Here is a 12,336-nt window from a genome sequence, read left to right on the forward strand (position 1 = left end):
CCTCCTCCTCCTTCTTTCCTCTCCATCTCCTCTTCCTATTCCTCTTGCACTCGTCTCCTTTTTCTTATAGTCCTCCCCCTCATCTTCCTCCTCCTCCTCCTTTTCCTCCTCCTCCTCCTCTTCCTCCTCCTCCTCCTCCTCCTCCTCCTCCTCCTCCTCCTCCTTGTCCTTCTCCCACTCGCCTCCCTCCTCCCACCGCCTCCCTCAACTCCCATTGTAGGTAGAGATGGCGCCCTCCTCCCTTTGTACTCGCAGCTTCCACTCCCTAATCAAACACTGAAGCGGGATTTATACATTAGTTATTCAGAAACGGTAGACACTCCCTCCCCCTCCTCCCTCACCTCCTCCTCCTCCTCCTCCTCCTCCTCCTCCTCCCTCACCTCCTCCTCCTCCTCCTCCTCCTCCTCCTCCTCCTCCTCCTCCTCCTCCACCTCCTCCTCCACCTCCTTCCTCTCCTATTCCTCCTCCTCCTTTTCTTCTCCCCTCTCCTCCCCTTTCCTCATACTGCTCTTCCCCCTCCTCCTCCTCCTCCTCCTCCTCCTCCTCCCCCTCCTCCTCCCCTCCTCCTCCCCTTCTCCTCCCCTCCTCCTCCTCCCCTCCTCCCCTCCTCCTCCCCCTTCTCTCCCTGCTCCTCCTTCTTCTACTCCTCCTCCTTTTCATCATCCTTTCCCTCCCTTTCTTTATCTCTCCTGTTTCTCTACCATCTCCCCCCATTTATTCCCTCTCTTTCCCCCCTCTTTCGCTCTCCCCCCTTCTTTCTCTTCCTCTCCCCCTTACGCTTATCAATTTTCATTATTCCTTCTCTTTCTCTTCTTCCTCTCTATTCTCTCTTTCTTCCTCTCCTCTTATTACTCCCATCCATTTCGCCATTTCCTCTTTCTTCTCTTTTTGCTGTTTCTTTTTCATCTCTCTCTTTGCTCTTCTCTTTGTAGTCTACGATGGGTCAGTATCTTGTTAGCACATCTTCTTGTTTATGACTCTTTGTCATTGCCTTCTCTTTCTTCCTCCTCCTCCTCCCCTCCTCCTCCTCCTCCTCCTCCTTCTCCTCTTCCTCTTCTCCCTCCTCCATTTCTCCTCCTCCTCCACTTCTCCTCCTTCATTTCTCCTCCTCCTCCTCTTCTCCTCCATTTCCCCTCTCCTTCTCTTCCTCCTCCTCTTCTCCTCCATATCTCCCCTCCTCCTCCTCCTCCTCCTCCTCCTCCTCCTCTTTCACTTCCTCCTCTTTCTCCCCTTCTTCCTCTTCTCCTCCTCTCCTTCTCCTCGCCCTCCACTCTCCCTTCCTCCTCTTCCTCCTCCTCCTCCTACCCCTCCTCCTCCTCCTACCCCTTCTCCTCACCTCTTCTTCTTACACCTCCTCCTCACCTCCTCCTGTTCCTCCTCCTATTCCTCCTCTTCTTCCTCCACTCCTCCTCGCCCTCCGTTCTCCCCTCCTCTCCATCTCCTCCTACCCCTCCCTCCTCACCTCCTCCTCCTCCTCCTTCCCATCGAGCCCAGGGGGTCCGCCGCCCGGCTTCCACAAAGGAACTACAGAAGCTGTAATCCAGTCTGCTATCACCTTGACCATCGCCGTAACCATCGCTTTTAGGAGATAATCGCCATTTACCTTCACCATCGTTAGCATCTGGTTTAAATGGTGACGTGGGTAGTTTGCTATCATCATCACTATGTATGTATTCACCATAACTTAGACCCCACTCAGCGTCGCTAAAATATAGTGGTCACTAAATTTCGAGTTGCATCACCACTCAGTCTCAATTAGTGATCTCCAAATTTCGCTGTTCGTGTGTCTATATGTGGACCGTTTATGGACCAGTAGATCTCTGGGAGTACTGTGCTATTTTATTGTTAATCTATTTCATACAATACCCAGTACTATTTTAGTTTTAGTGTATTTAATACAATAGCCTCATCCTGTTGACATGCTTTATATAATTCGTTCTGGTTAGTGTCAGGGATGGACCTAATTTGTTATTGAGGGATTTTTTCAGGTGAATAAAATCGCCTGGCGACAGCCAGAATAAAACGCGAAATTTATGCACATTTTTCATCTATTACTTATCATTTATTTATCATTAGTTTATTATTCAATATTATTAGTTATTTGTCATCTCACGTTAGACATAAAGATATATATATAAAGTAAATAAGTTGTTCAATAAGGTACCATAGTTCACCAACACACATACCAATAGATAATTAACTTTTCAATATCTGGTTTACCAAGAGAGTAATTAACGAATGGAATAGACTTGTTAACCATGTAGTGAGCGCTGAAACTATTCGTTGTTTTAAAGAAGGTTAGATAACTTTATGGGTGGGTATGACAGGTGGTAAGAGACATGGAACTGCCAAGTGGAGGCCTTATGGCCTCCTGCAGTCTCCTTCATTCTTATGTTATTATGTTCTAATTGTATTCCACTAAATACACTAACAACGCTAATTTCGTGGAAAACACACGAATACAGAAGAATACACAAACTCAGAAAAATACATAAATTATTGATTAGGAGAACTAGTGGTCCAGTGGTTAACACATTCGCTAAACATCGTGACCACAGGTTCGAATCCCGCCTGAGGGGGTCTACTGTGTCAAAGGCCCCGTTCACATTAATTGCTTCAACCGCCGCAGTTCAATTACAGCGTAAGTCAATGGAGGTGTTCACACACAACCGCGAAGTTTCCCTTGACTATGCAGTACCGTCGCGGTTTCCGCGCGGTTCAAACCGTTAGTGTGAACAAGGCCTTACAGAAGTCCCACTACCCCCAGGTAACCGACAACGACCACAAAACACGTGCATACTACATGCATGCATACATAAATACCTACATATATTCATATATGTGGTCATATAATCGTCTATGTATATATGCATGTAAATGTGTGCAATGTATATAGTTATATGAAATATGTAAACATTTTATGTGTATTTATGAACATTTGTGTTCAAACAGAGGCGTATACTCGCAGCACAGTATCGCGCCTCTTCCAAGTCCAGGAAGAAGCCATCAACTAAGCCCCGTATTGAACAAACAAACAAACAAAGTGACCCTGAGGTTGTGACGTCATAGGGCGAAGGTCCTCAGGTCGCCAGGTCCCCAAGCATGACCCTAAGCTCGACCTTGAAGTAAACAGAAGAGGTTGACCTGACAAAGACTTGAGGTTAACCGGGCAGAGATAGTCTCTCTCTCTCTCTCTCTCTCTCTCTCTCTCTCTCTCTCTCTCTCTCTCTCTCTCTCTCTCTCTCTCTCTGTCTTTCTCTCTTCTCTCTCTTTCTCTCTGTGTTTCTCTCTTCTCTCTCTTTCTCTCTCTCTCTCTCTTTCTCTCTCTCTCACTTTCTCTCTCTCTCTCTCTCTCTCTCTCTCTCTCTCTCTCTCTCTCTCTCTCTCTCTCTCTCTCTCTCTCTCTCTCTCTCTCTCTCTCTCTTCGACATAGAATCTATTTTCCAAGTTCAAGGTCATTATTATTGTAATATTCTTCAGCTGTCTCTCAAGTCCCTTTGTTGATAAGGAGCTTTGTTCCAAGACGGACCAGCAGCAGCACCATCTCCTTTGGAAACTTTGTGGATTTGCCTTTGTGTGTGTTTTGCTCTTTTTCTTGTTTACTGAGGAAGACGAGGAGGAGGAGGAGGAGGAGGAAAAGGAAGAGGAGGAGGGGGAGGAGGAAAAGGAAGAGGAGGAGGAGGAGGAGGAGGAGGAGGAGGAACAGTTTCAATTCGGTACAGACTTTGGGATTTGTACATTCAAATCACGAAGTCCTTATCCTGTATTTGTAGGAATAAACACACACGCACACACACACACACACACACACACACACACACACACACACACACACACACACACACACACACACACACACACACACACACACACACACACACACACACAAATACAAAGACGGGACACCACGAACTTAGCTCCCCTTTCCCGTAAGATACAACTAGGAAAATACAACTAGGTAAACACACACACACACACACACACACACACACACACACACACACACACACACACACACACACACACACACACACACACACACACATATATATATATATATATATAATATATATATGTATATATATATACACATATATATATGTATATATACATATATATACATACATATATATATACATATATATACATATATATATATGTATATAGATGTTACTCATACTTTTTTATCATTCCTTACATACATTTACTTGTTTCCTTTCCTCTGAAATTTGATTCCACATCCAGTCCTCCGTTCCCTGCCACATGTGACCCGAAGTACTTAGAACTCTTTCACCCTCCACATCCTCCACCCTCTCACCCTCCACATCCTCCACCCTCTCACCCTCCACATCCTTCACCCTCTCACCCTTCACATCCTTCATCCTCTACACCCTCCATATCCTTCACCCTCTCACCCTCCACATCCTTCATCCTCTCACCCTCCACATCCTTCACCCTCTCACTCTCCACATCCTCCACCCTCTCACCCTCCACATCCTTCACCCTCTCACCCTCTACATCCTCCATCCTCTCACTCTTCACATCCTCGCACCCTTCACATCCTCTGTCCTCTCACCCTCCACATACTTCACCCTCTCACCCTCCACATACTTCACCCTCTCACCCTCCACATCCTTCACCCTCTCACCCTTCACAGCCTTCACACTCTCACCCTCCACATCCTTCACCCTCTCACCCTCCACATCCTTCACCCTCTCACCCTCCACACCCTCCATACTCTCACCCTTCACATCATCTGGTCTCTCACCCTCCACATCCTTCATCCTCTCACCCTCCACATCCTTCACCCTCTCACCCTCCACATCCTCCATTCTCTCACCCTTCACATCATCTGTCCTCTCACCCTCCATATTCTTCACCCTCTCACCCTTCACATCCTCCATCCTCTCACCCTCCACATCCTTCACCCTCTTACCTTCCACATCCTTCGCACTCTCACCCTCCACATCCTCCACCCTCTCTCCCTCCACATCCTCCATCCTCTCACCTTCCACACCCTCCACCCTCTCACCCTCCACATCCTTCACCCTCTCACCCTTCACATCCTCCATCCTCTCACCCTCCACATCCTTCACCCGAAGTACTTAGGACTCTTTCACCTTCCACATCCTCCACTCTCCCACCCTCCACATCCTTCACCCTCTCACCCTCCACATCCTTCTCCCTCAACATCCTCCACCCTCTCACCCTCCACATCCTTCATCCTCTAACCCTCCACATCCCTCACCCTCTCACCCTCCACATCCTTCACCCTCTCACCCCCCACATCCTTCACCCTCTCACCCTTCACATCCTCCATCCTCTCACCCTCCACATCATTCACCCTCTCACCCTCCACATCCTCCATCCTGTCACCCTCCACATCCTCCACTCTCTCACCCTTTACATCCTCCATCCTCTCACCCTCCACATCCTTCACCCTTTTACCCTCCACATCCTTCACCCTCTCATCCTCCACATCCTTCATCCTCTCACCCTCCACATCCTTCACCCTCTCACCCTTCACATCCCTTACCCTCTCACCCTCCACATCCTTCACCCTCTCACCCTCCACATCCTCCGTCCTTTCACCCTCCACATCCTCCATCCTCTCACCCTTCACATCATCTGTCCTCTCACCCTCCACATCCTTCACCCTCTCACCCTTCACATCCTCCATCCTCTCACCCTCCACACTCTTCACCCTCTTACCCTTCACATCCTTCGCGCTCTCACTCTCCACATCCTTCACCCTGTCACCCTCCACATCCTTCATCCTCTCATCCTCCGCATCCTTCACCCTCTCATCCTCCACATCCTCCATCCTCTCACCCTCCACATCCTCTCACCCTTCACATCCTCCATCCTCTCACCCTCCACATCCTTCACCCTCTTACCCTCTACATCCTTCGCACTCTCACCCTCCACATCCTCCACCCTCTCACCCTTCACATCCTCTCACCCATTACATCCTCCGTTCTCTCACCCTCCACATCCTTTACCTTCTCACCCTCCACATCCTTAACCCTCTTACCCTCCACATTCTTCACCCTTTAACCCTCCACACCCTTCACTCTCTCATCCCCCACATCGTCCACCCTCTCACCCTCCACATCCTTCACCCTCTCACCCTCTACATCCTCCACCCTCTTACTCTTCACATCCTCTGCCCTCACACCCTCCATATCCTCCACCCTCCACATCCTCCACCCTCTCACCCTCCACATCCTTCACCCTCACACCCTCCACATCCTCCACCCTCTCACCCTTCACATCCTTCATCCTCTCACCCTCCATATCCTTCACCCTCTCACCCTCCACATCCTTCATCCTCCCACCTCCACATCCTTCACCCTCTCACTCTCCACATCCTCCACCCTCTCACCCTTCACATCCTTCACCCTCTCACCCTCCACATCCTCCACCCTCTCACTCTCCACATCCTCGCACCCTTCACATCCTCTGTCCTCTCACCCTCCACATACTTCACCCTCTCACCCTCCACATACTTCACCCTCTTACACTCCACATCCTTCACCCTCTCACCCTTCACAGCCTTCACACTCTCACCCTCCACATCCTTCACCCTCTCACCCTCCACATCCTTCACCCTCCACATCCTTCACCCTCTCACCCTCCACACCCTCCATACTCTCACCCTTCACATCATCTGTTCTCTCACCCTCCACATCCTTCATCCTCTCACCCTCCACATCCTTCACCCTCTCACCCTCTACATCCTCCATCCTCTCACCCTTCACATCATCTGTCCTCTCACCCTCCATATTCTTCACCCTCTCACCCTTCACATCCTCCATCCTCTCACCCTCCACATCCTTCACCCTCTTACCTTCCACATCCTTCGCACTCTCACCGTCCACATCCTCCACCCTCTCTCCCTCCATATCCTCCATCCTCTCACCTTCCACATCCTCCACCCTCTCACCCTCCACATCCTTCACCCTCTCACCCTTCACATCCTCCATCCTCTCACCCTTCACATCCTTCACCCGAAGTACTTAGGACTCTTTCACCTTCCACATCCTCCACTCTCCCACCCTCCATATCCTTCACCCTCTCACCCTCCACATCCTTCTCCCTCAACATCCTCCACCCTCTCACCCTCCACATCCTTCACCCTCCACATCCTTCACCCTCTCACCCTGCACATCCCTCACCCTCTCACCCTCCACATCCTTCACCCTCTCACCCCCACATCCTTCACCCTCTCACCCTTCACATCCTCCATCCTCTCACCCTCCACATCCTTCACCCTCTCACCCTCCGTCCTATCACCCTCCACATCCTCCACTCTCTCACCCTTTACATCCTTCATCTTCTCACCCTCCACATCCTTCACCCTCTTACCCTCCACATCCTTCACCCTCTCACTCTCCACATCCTTCATCCTCTCACCCTCCACATCCTTCACCCTCTCACCCTTCACATCCCTCACCCTCTCACCCTCCACATCCTTCACCCTCCACATCCTCCGTCCTCTCTCCCTCCACATCCTCTCACCCTTCACATCATCTGTCCTCTCACCCTCCACATCCTTCACCCTATCACCCTTCACATCCTCCATCCTCTCACCCTCCACACTCTTCACCCTCTTACCCTTCACATCCTTCGCGCTCTCACTCTCCACATCCTCCACCCTCCACATCCTTCATCCTCTCATCCTCCGCATCCTTCACCCTCTCATCCTCCACATCCTCCATCCTCTCACCCTCCACCCTTTCACCCTCCACATCCTCCATCCTCTCACCCTCCACATCCTTCACCCTCTTACCCTCCATATCCTTCGCACTCTCACCCTCCACATCCTCCACCCTCTCACCCTCCACATCCTCTCACCCTTCACATCCTCCGTTCTCTCACCCTCCACATCCTTTACCTTCTCACCCTCCACATCCTTAACCCTCTTACCCTCCACATCCTTCACCCTTTAACCCTCCACACCTTTCACTCTCTCACCCCTCACATCGTCCACCCTCTCATCCTCCACATCCTTCACCTTCTCACCCTCTACATCCTCCACCCTCTTACTCTTCACATCCTCTGCCCTCTCACCCTCCATATCCTCCACTCTCTTACCCTCCACATCCTCCACCCTCTTGCCCTTTACATCCTCTGCCCTCTCACCCTCCACATCCTCCACCCTCCACATCCTCCACCCTCTCACCCTTCACACCTACACCCACTCTTACACCACATCAGTCCCTGTGCATCCCATGAACTTGATGACAAATGAACAAAATAAATGAAAAAGAATGAGAAGGTATAAATGATGGTAATTCGTCAATGGAACACTTCATCACCTCAATGACGATAAACAAACAAAATAAAGAAACAAATCGAGAAAATGAAAATGATGATAATTCGTCTAAACAACACGTAATCCATCAGCTGATTTCGTAGATAAAGAGACAAGGTATGCAAACTCGTTAAAGGAGATTCGAACTGACCATTAGTATTCGAAACTGTGATTACAGATTGTTATCTGAAACAGGTGAAGTACCAACACGTTTTCAGGATTCTGCATTCCTGAAGTCAGCTACTTCATGATTGTTACACGCATACAAGTGTGTGCGTATGTATGTGTGTGTGTGTGTGTGTGTGTGTGTGTGTGTGTGTGTGTGTGTGTGTGTGTGTGTGTGTGTGTGTGTGTGTGTGTGTGTGTGTGTGTGTGTGTGTGTGTGTGTGTGTGTGTGTGTGTGTGTGTGTGTGTGTGTGTGTGTGTGTGTGTGTGTATGGGGAGGGGTGTTTATTTACGTATATGTTCGTGTGTGCGTGTGTGTGCGTGTGCGTATGTGTGTGTATGTGTACTGTATATGTGCATGTTTGTGATTCACCATGGTCTTGGATTACATGTTGGATTCGTGATCGATTGCTATTTCCCTCCCGGAAGAGAGCTCAGAGCTCATATATATGTGTATGTGTGTACGTGTGTGTGTATATGTGTGTACGTGTGTGTGTGTGTGTGTGTATGTGTGTAGTGTGTGTGCGTGTGTACATGTGTGTATATTCGCAGACCTTACGCTCCCGTGTTTGTGTTCCCGTGATAAGACGAAGCTCTTGCGAGCGCATCTTGTTTACATGTAAGGAGGGAACCCACTTGTCAATGTCAAAACCCACCAATGACGTTTGCGTATATCCCGACAGGACACTGCGTGTGGTTGCCTACGCACACGTCCTCGCGCATGCGTAGAAGCACAGTTGCTGTACGTCTTTAGGTCATAATGAAAACGTGGGGCCTGCCGTGGCTCGGTTGGTGGGGCGTGTGTCTGGTAACCGCTCCGTGAATTCGGCGTCGGTTCGAATCCTGGCCGCGGCGTAAAGGTAAGGAAGAGCATCCGCTCTGAGAGATGGCCCCTGGCCGCTGATCACCTCTGACCTAAGGTCGACTCGGTGACGTCACTTTGTGTGTGATACATCAGATTCCTCCGGGTGTCGTCAGTGATGTGGCAATAGCGTGGACACCGTCTATCCTGCGTTCGAAAAGTTCCGGACCACCGGAAAGAAAAAAAAAAAAAAACGTCATGTGGCATTATTCACTAAAAGAGGACACCTCGTCTCTGCAGGGAAAAAAAGTTTGACATATGTATATGTATGTTGGTATGTATATATATATATATATATATATATATATATGTATATATATATATATATATATATATATATATATATATATATACACACACACAGATATATGTATATATATATATATATATATATATATATATATATATATATATATATATTGGTGTATTTCGGTAGCAGGTTCTCATGTAGACAATTTTGATTGAAGTTCACAGCAGCTTCTGCGTTCACGACTTTTTTGCTGAGAAGTTCTACATCTCTGATGATGGAACGGTGAGCAATGGGTAGCTCCCATAAAAGTTGTCCGAAAGACATAGAAAGTTCTTGTAGATGAAGAACACTTTATTAAAACAAGCTTTCGACCTACATAGGTCATCTTCAGGTTATGGTACAGGCAATTTTTTTTTTTTTTTATTGATTGCAAGTATTTACAAAAGAAAAAAACTTGCGCGGGTCACAACCCGCTACTTCCTAAGAAGTCTGAAGGACTTTTACAATGTATTACAAAACTAAAGGTAAATATGCTGGCAGCCATCTCTTCGGTACTCTTCTGTCTCCCGGTCTGATGTGTCGTTTTGTCTCAGTCTATGCCTTCCGGGATCCCAGGTAAGGACGGCCAGTCGTCTTTGCTGTAAAGAAAGAAAAAGTCATGGTGAGCGGATATGCTTGTTGTACATAGGCTATATATTCAGTGTGTATTCATCACGAAAAGAAAAAGAATAAAATGGGGGGCATTATCTGGGAGGTGATACTTCCGTTAGGCGCCGAAGCCGGTATGGGTTGATCGCGCCCAACAGCCTCCTCACTAGACCCTCCGGTGAAGTGGCAGGACCCGCTCGATGAAATGCAGACGCTGTACAGGTAGTCAAGTAGTGGACCAGCGTATTGGCCCCCACCGCGCCGCAGTGTTGGCAGTCTTCTTGGCGTCCCGCAATCTCCCAGAAACATCGATATCCTAGCCTAAGTCGATGTAGGATCACTTCTTGTGGCCTGGAGAGGCGCATTCCTGTGGCCAACTTCTCATAGTTGGAAGTCCTCTTGTACCATAGGGCTGACGGCCTCATGGGCGCCATCAACTTGTGCTTTTCTACCTCTCGCCGGGTCAGTGTTCTTGTGGCGATGGTCAAGATCTCTGCCCGACTCGGGAGCACATCAGTCCCGCCGTCCATATGGTGATTGGTTGCTGCTTTCCTTGCCTCCCTATCTGCCTCTTCGTTCCCCGGCAGGCCGATGTGTCCGGGGATCCAATTAAGGACGACTATCCGTCCTTGCTCATGGAGTGACCTTATCTGAAACAGCAAAGATGTCATTAGTTGTACATAATCTTGATGTATGTCATTTTGGATGCTTTGTATTAATGACAGACTATCAGTATGTACTACAACATGGCTTTGGTGGGTGTTGAGGGCGTGGGTCAGCGCCAGCCCCACTGCAATTCCCTCCGCTTGCATTGAGCAGCGAGCGCCCAACACCCTTACTCCCTGTCGTGTGTCTTGTGTGACAAACGCCGCACCCGCCGTCCTACGCTCAGCATCTACTGATCCGTCGGTGTAATACACCACGGAGTTTTCAGGTGTGACGGCCCTCATAGTCTCCACAGCTTTCGCCCGCAGTTGCGGTAGTGGTGCACTACGCCTCATCGCCATTATTGAGATCTTGGCTGGTAGACTCTCCCAGGGCGGAGGTTGCACATATCCATCCACCGGTACATCTCTCCTTTTTAGTAGGATGAGGTCCTGCAGGTGTAAATCCCTGATGTGTCGCGCGAGCTTCGCCGACCATCTGTTCATCGGGAAGACCTCTGGGTCCTTCTGCAGGGCCGCGTTTATTCTTCGCTGTAGGAAGGAGTTCTGCTTTTGGATGACTCTGGTAGTGAAGGCGGCCAGACGTTGTGAAATCCTGGCACTGACCGGCAGTATTCCCGTCTCTTGTTGCATGTTGGCAACCAGGGTCCAGGGTGGTGCACCAAGCATGACGCGCAGGGCCCTGTTTTGTACTGCGTCTAACTTGGATATCTGGATCTTAGAGAGGCCAGCAAGAGCAGCGCTGGCATAGTCTAGCAGTGGCCTTATCGCGCTTACGTAGAAGGTCCTGAGAACCTTACTAGTGGCCCCGTCTTCCCTGGTTGCCAAAGACCTCATGACATTTATCCGGGCAAGGGCCCTTTCCCGGAGGTAAGCCACCTCTGTCTTAAATGACAGCCCGGAGTCTATCCATACGCCAAGGTACATGTGTGCTTTTACCCACTCTACCTCATGCCCTTGTAGGAGTAGTCTGTTTGCCAAGGACCTTTCGCCGCCAATACATATGGCCTTGGTCTTTGGTGGCGATATCTTAAGGCCAAGCACATTGCACTTCTCTGATATGTCAGCAAGGGCTTTTTGTGCTTTTCTAAACTTGGCTCCTCTCCCCGTCACCACTAGGGCGACATCATCTGCATAGGATATCAGATGACATCCCTTAGGTAGTGGGGTGGCAAGCAGTTCTGCCATTAGCACATTGAACAGGGTGGGGCTTATCACTCCACCCTGTGGTGTACCGTTCTCCAAGGGGTGGTACAGTTTATATAGGGAACTAAATACAGAATGGAAGAAAAGGAGGAACGTGGTTGGTCGAGGCTGGCCAATAGGGATCTAGGCATTGACCTGGGATCCCGCTTGCGAACCTGCCTGAGCCGTACGCCGTTCTTCCTCTTCTCTAACTATCTTATAACTGTTTTGGAAATTTATAGGC

General features: G+C 49.2%; 1 protein-coding gene across 1 annotated transcript; it reads right to left on the reverse strand.

The window, feature by feature from the left end:
- Positions 1-10,337: 10,337 nt before the first annotated feature.
- LOC143027528 (uncharacterized) lies at positions 10,338-12,095 on the reverse strand. Its single transcript, XM_076188813.1, has one exon. The coding sequence runs from the start codon at positions 12,093-12,095 to the stop codon at positions 10,338-10,340; it is 1,758 nt and encodes a 585-aa protein (XP_076044928.1).
- Positions 12,096-12,336: the final 241 nt, after the last annotated feature.

The sequence above is a fragment of the Oratosquilla oratoria genome, chromosome 8 (genome assembly GCF_046742065.1).
Source record: "Oratosquilla oratoria isolate Oo_2021 chromosome 8, ASM4674206v1, whole genome shotgun sequence".
NCBI lineage: Eukaryota > Metazoa > Arthropoda > Malacostraca > Stomatopoda > Squillidae > Oratosquilla > Oratosquilla oratoria.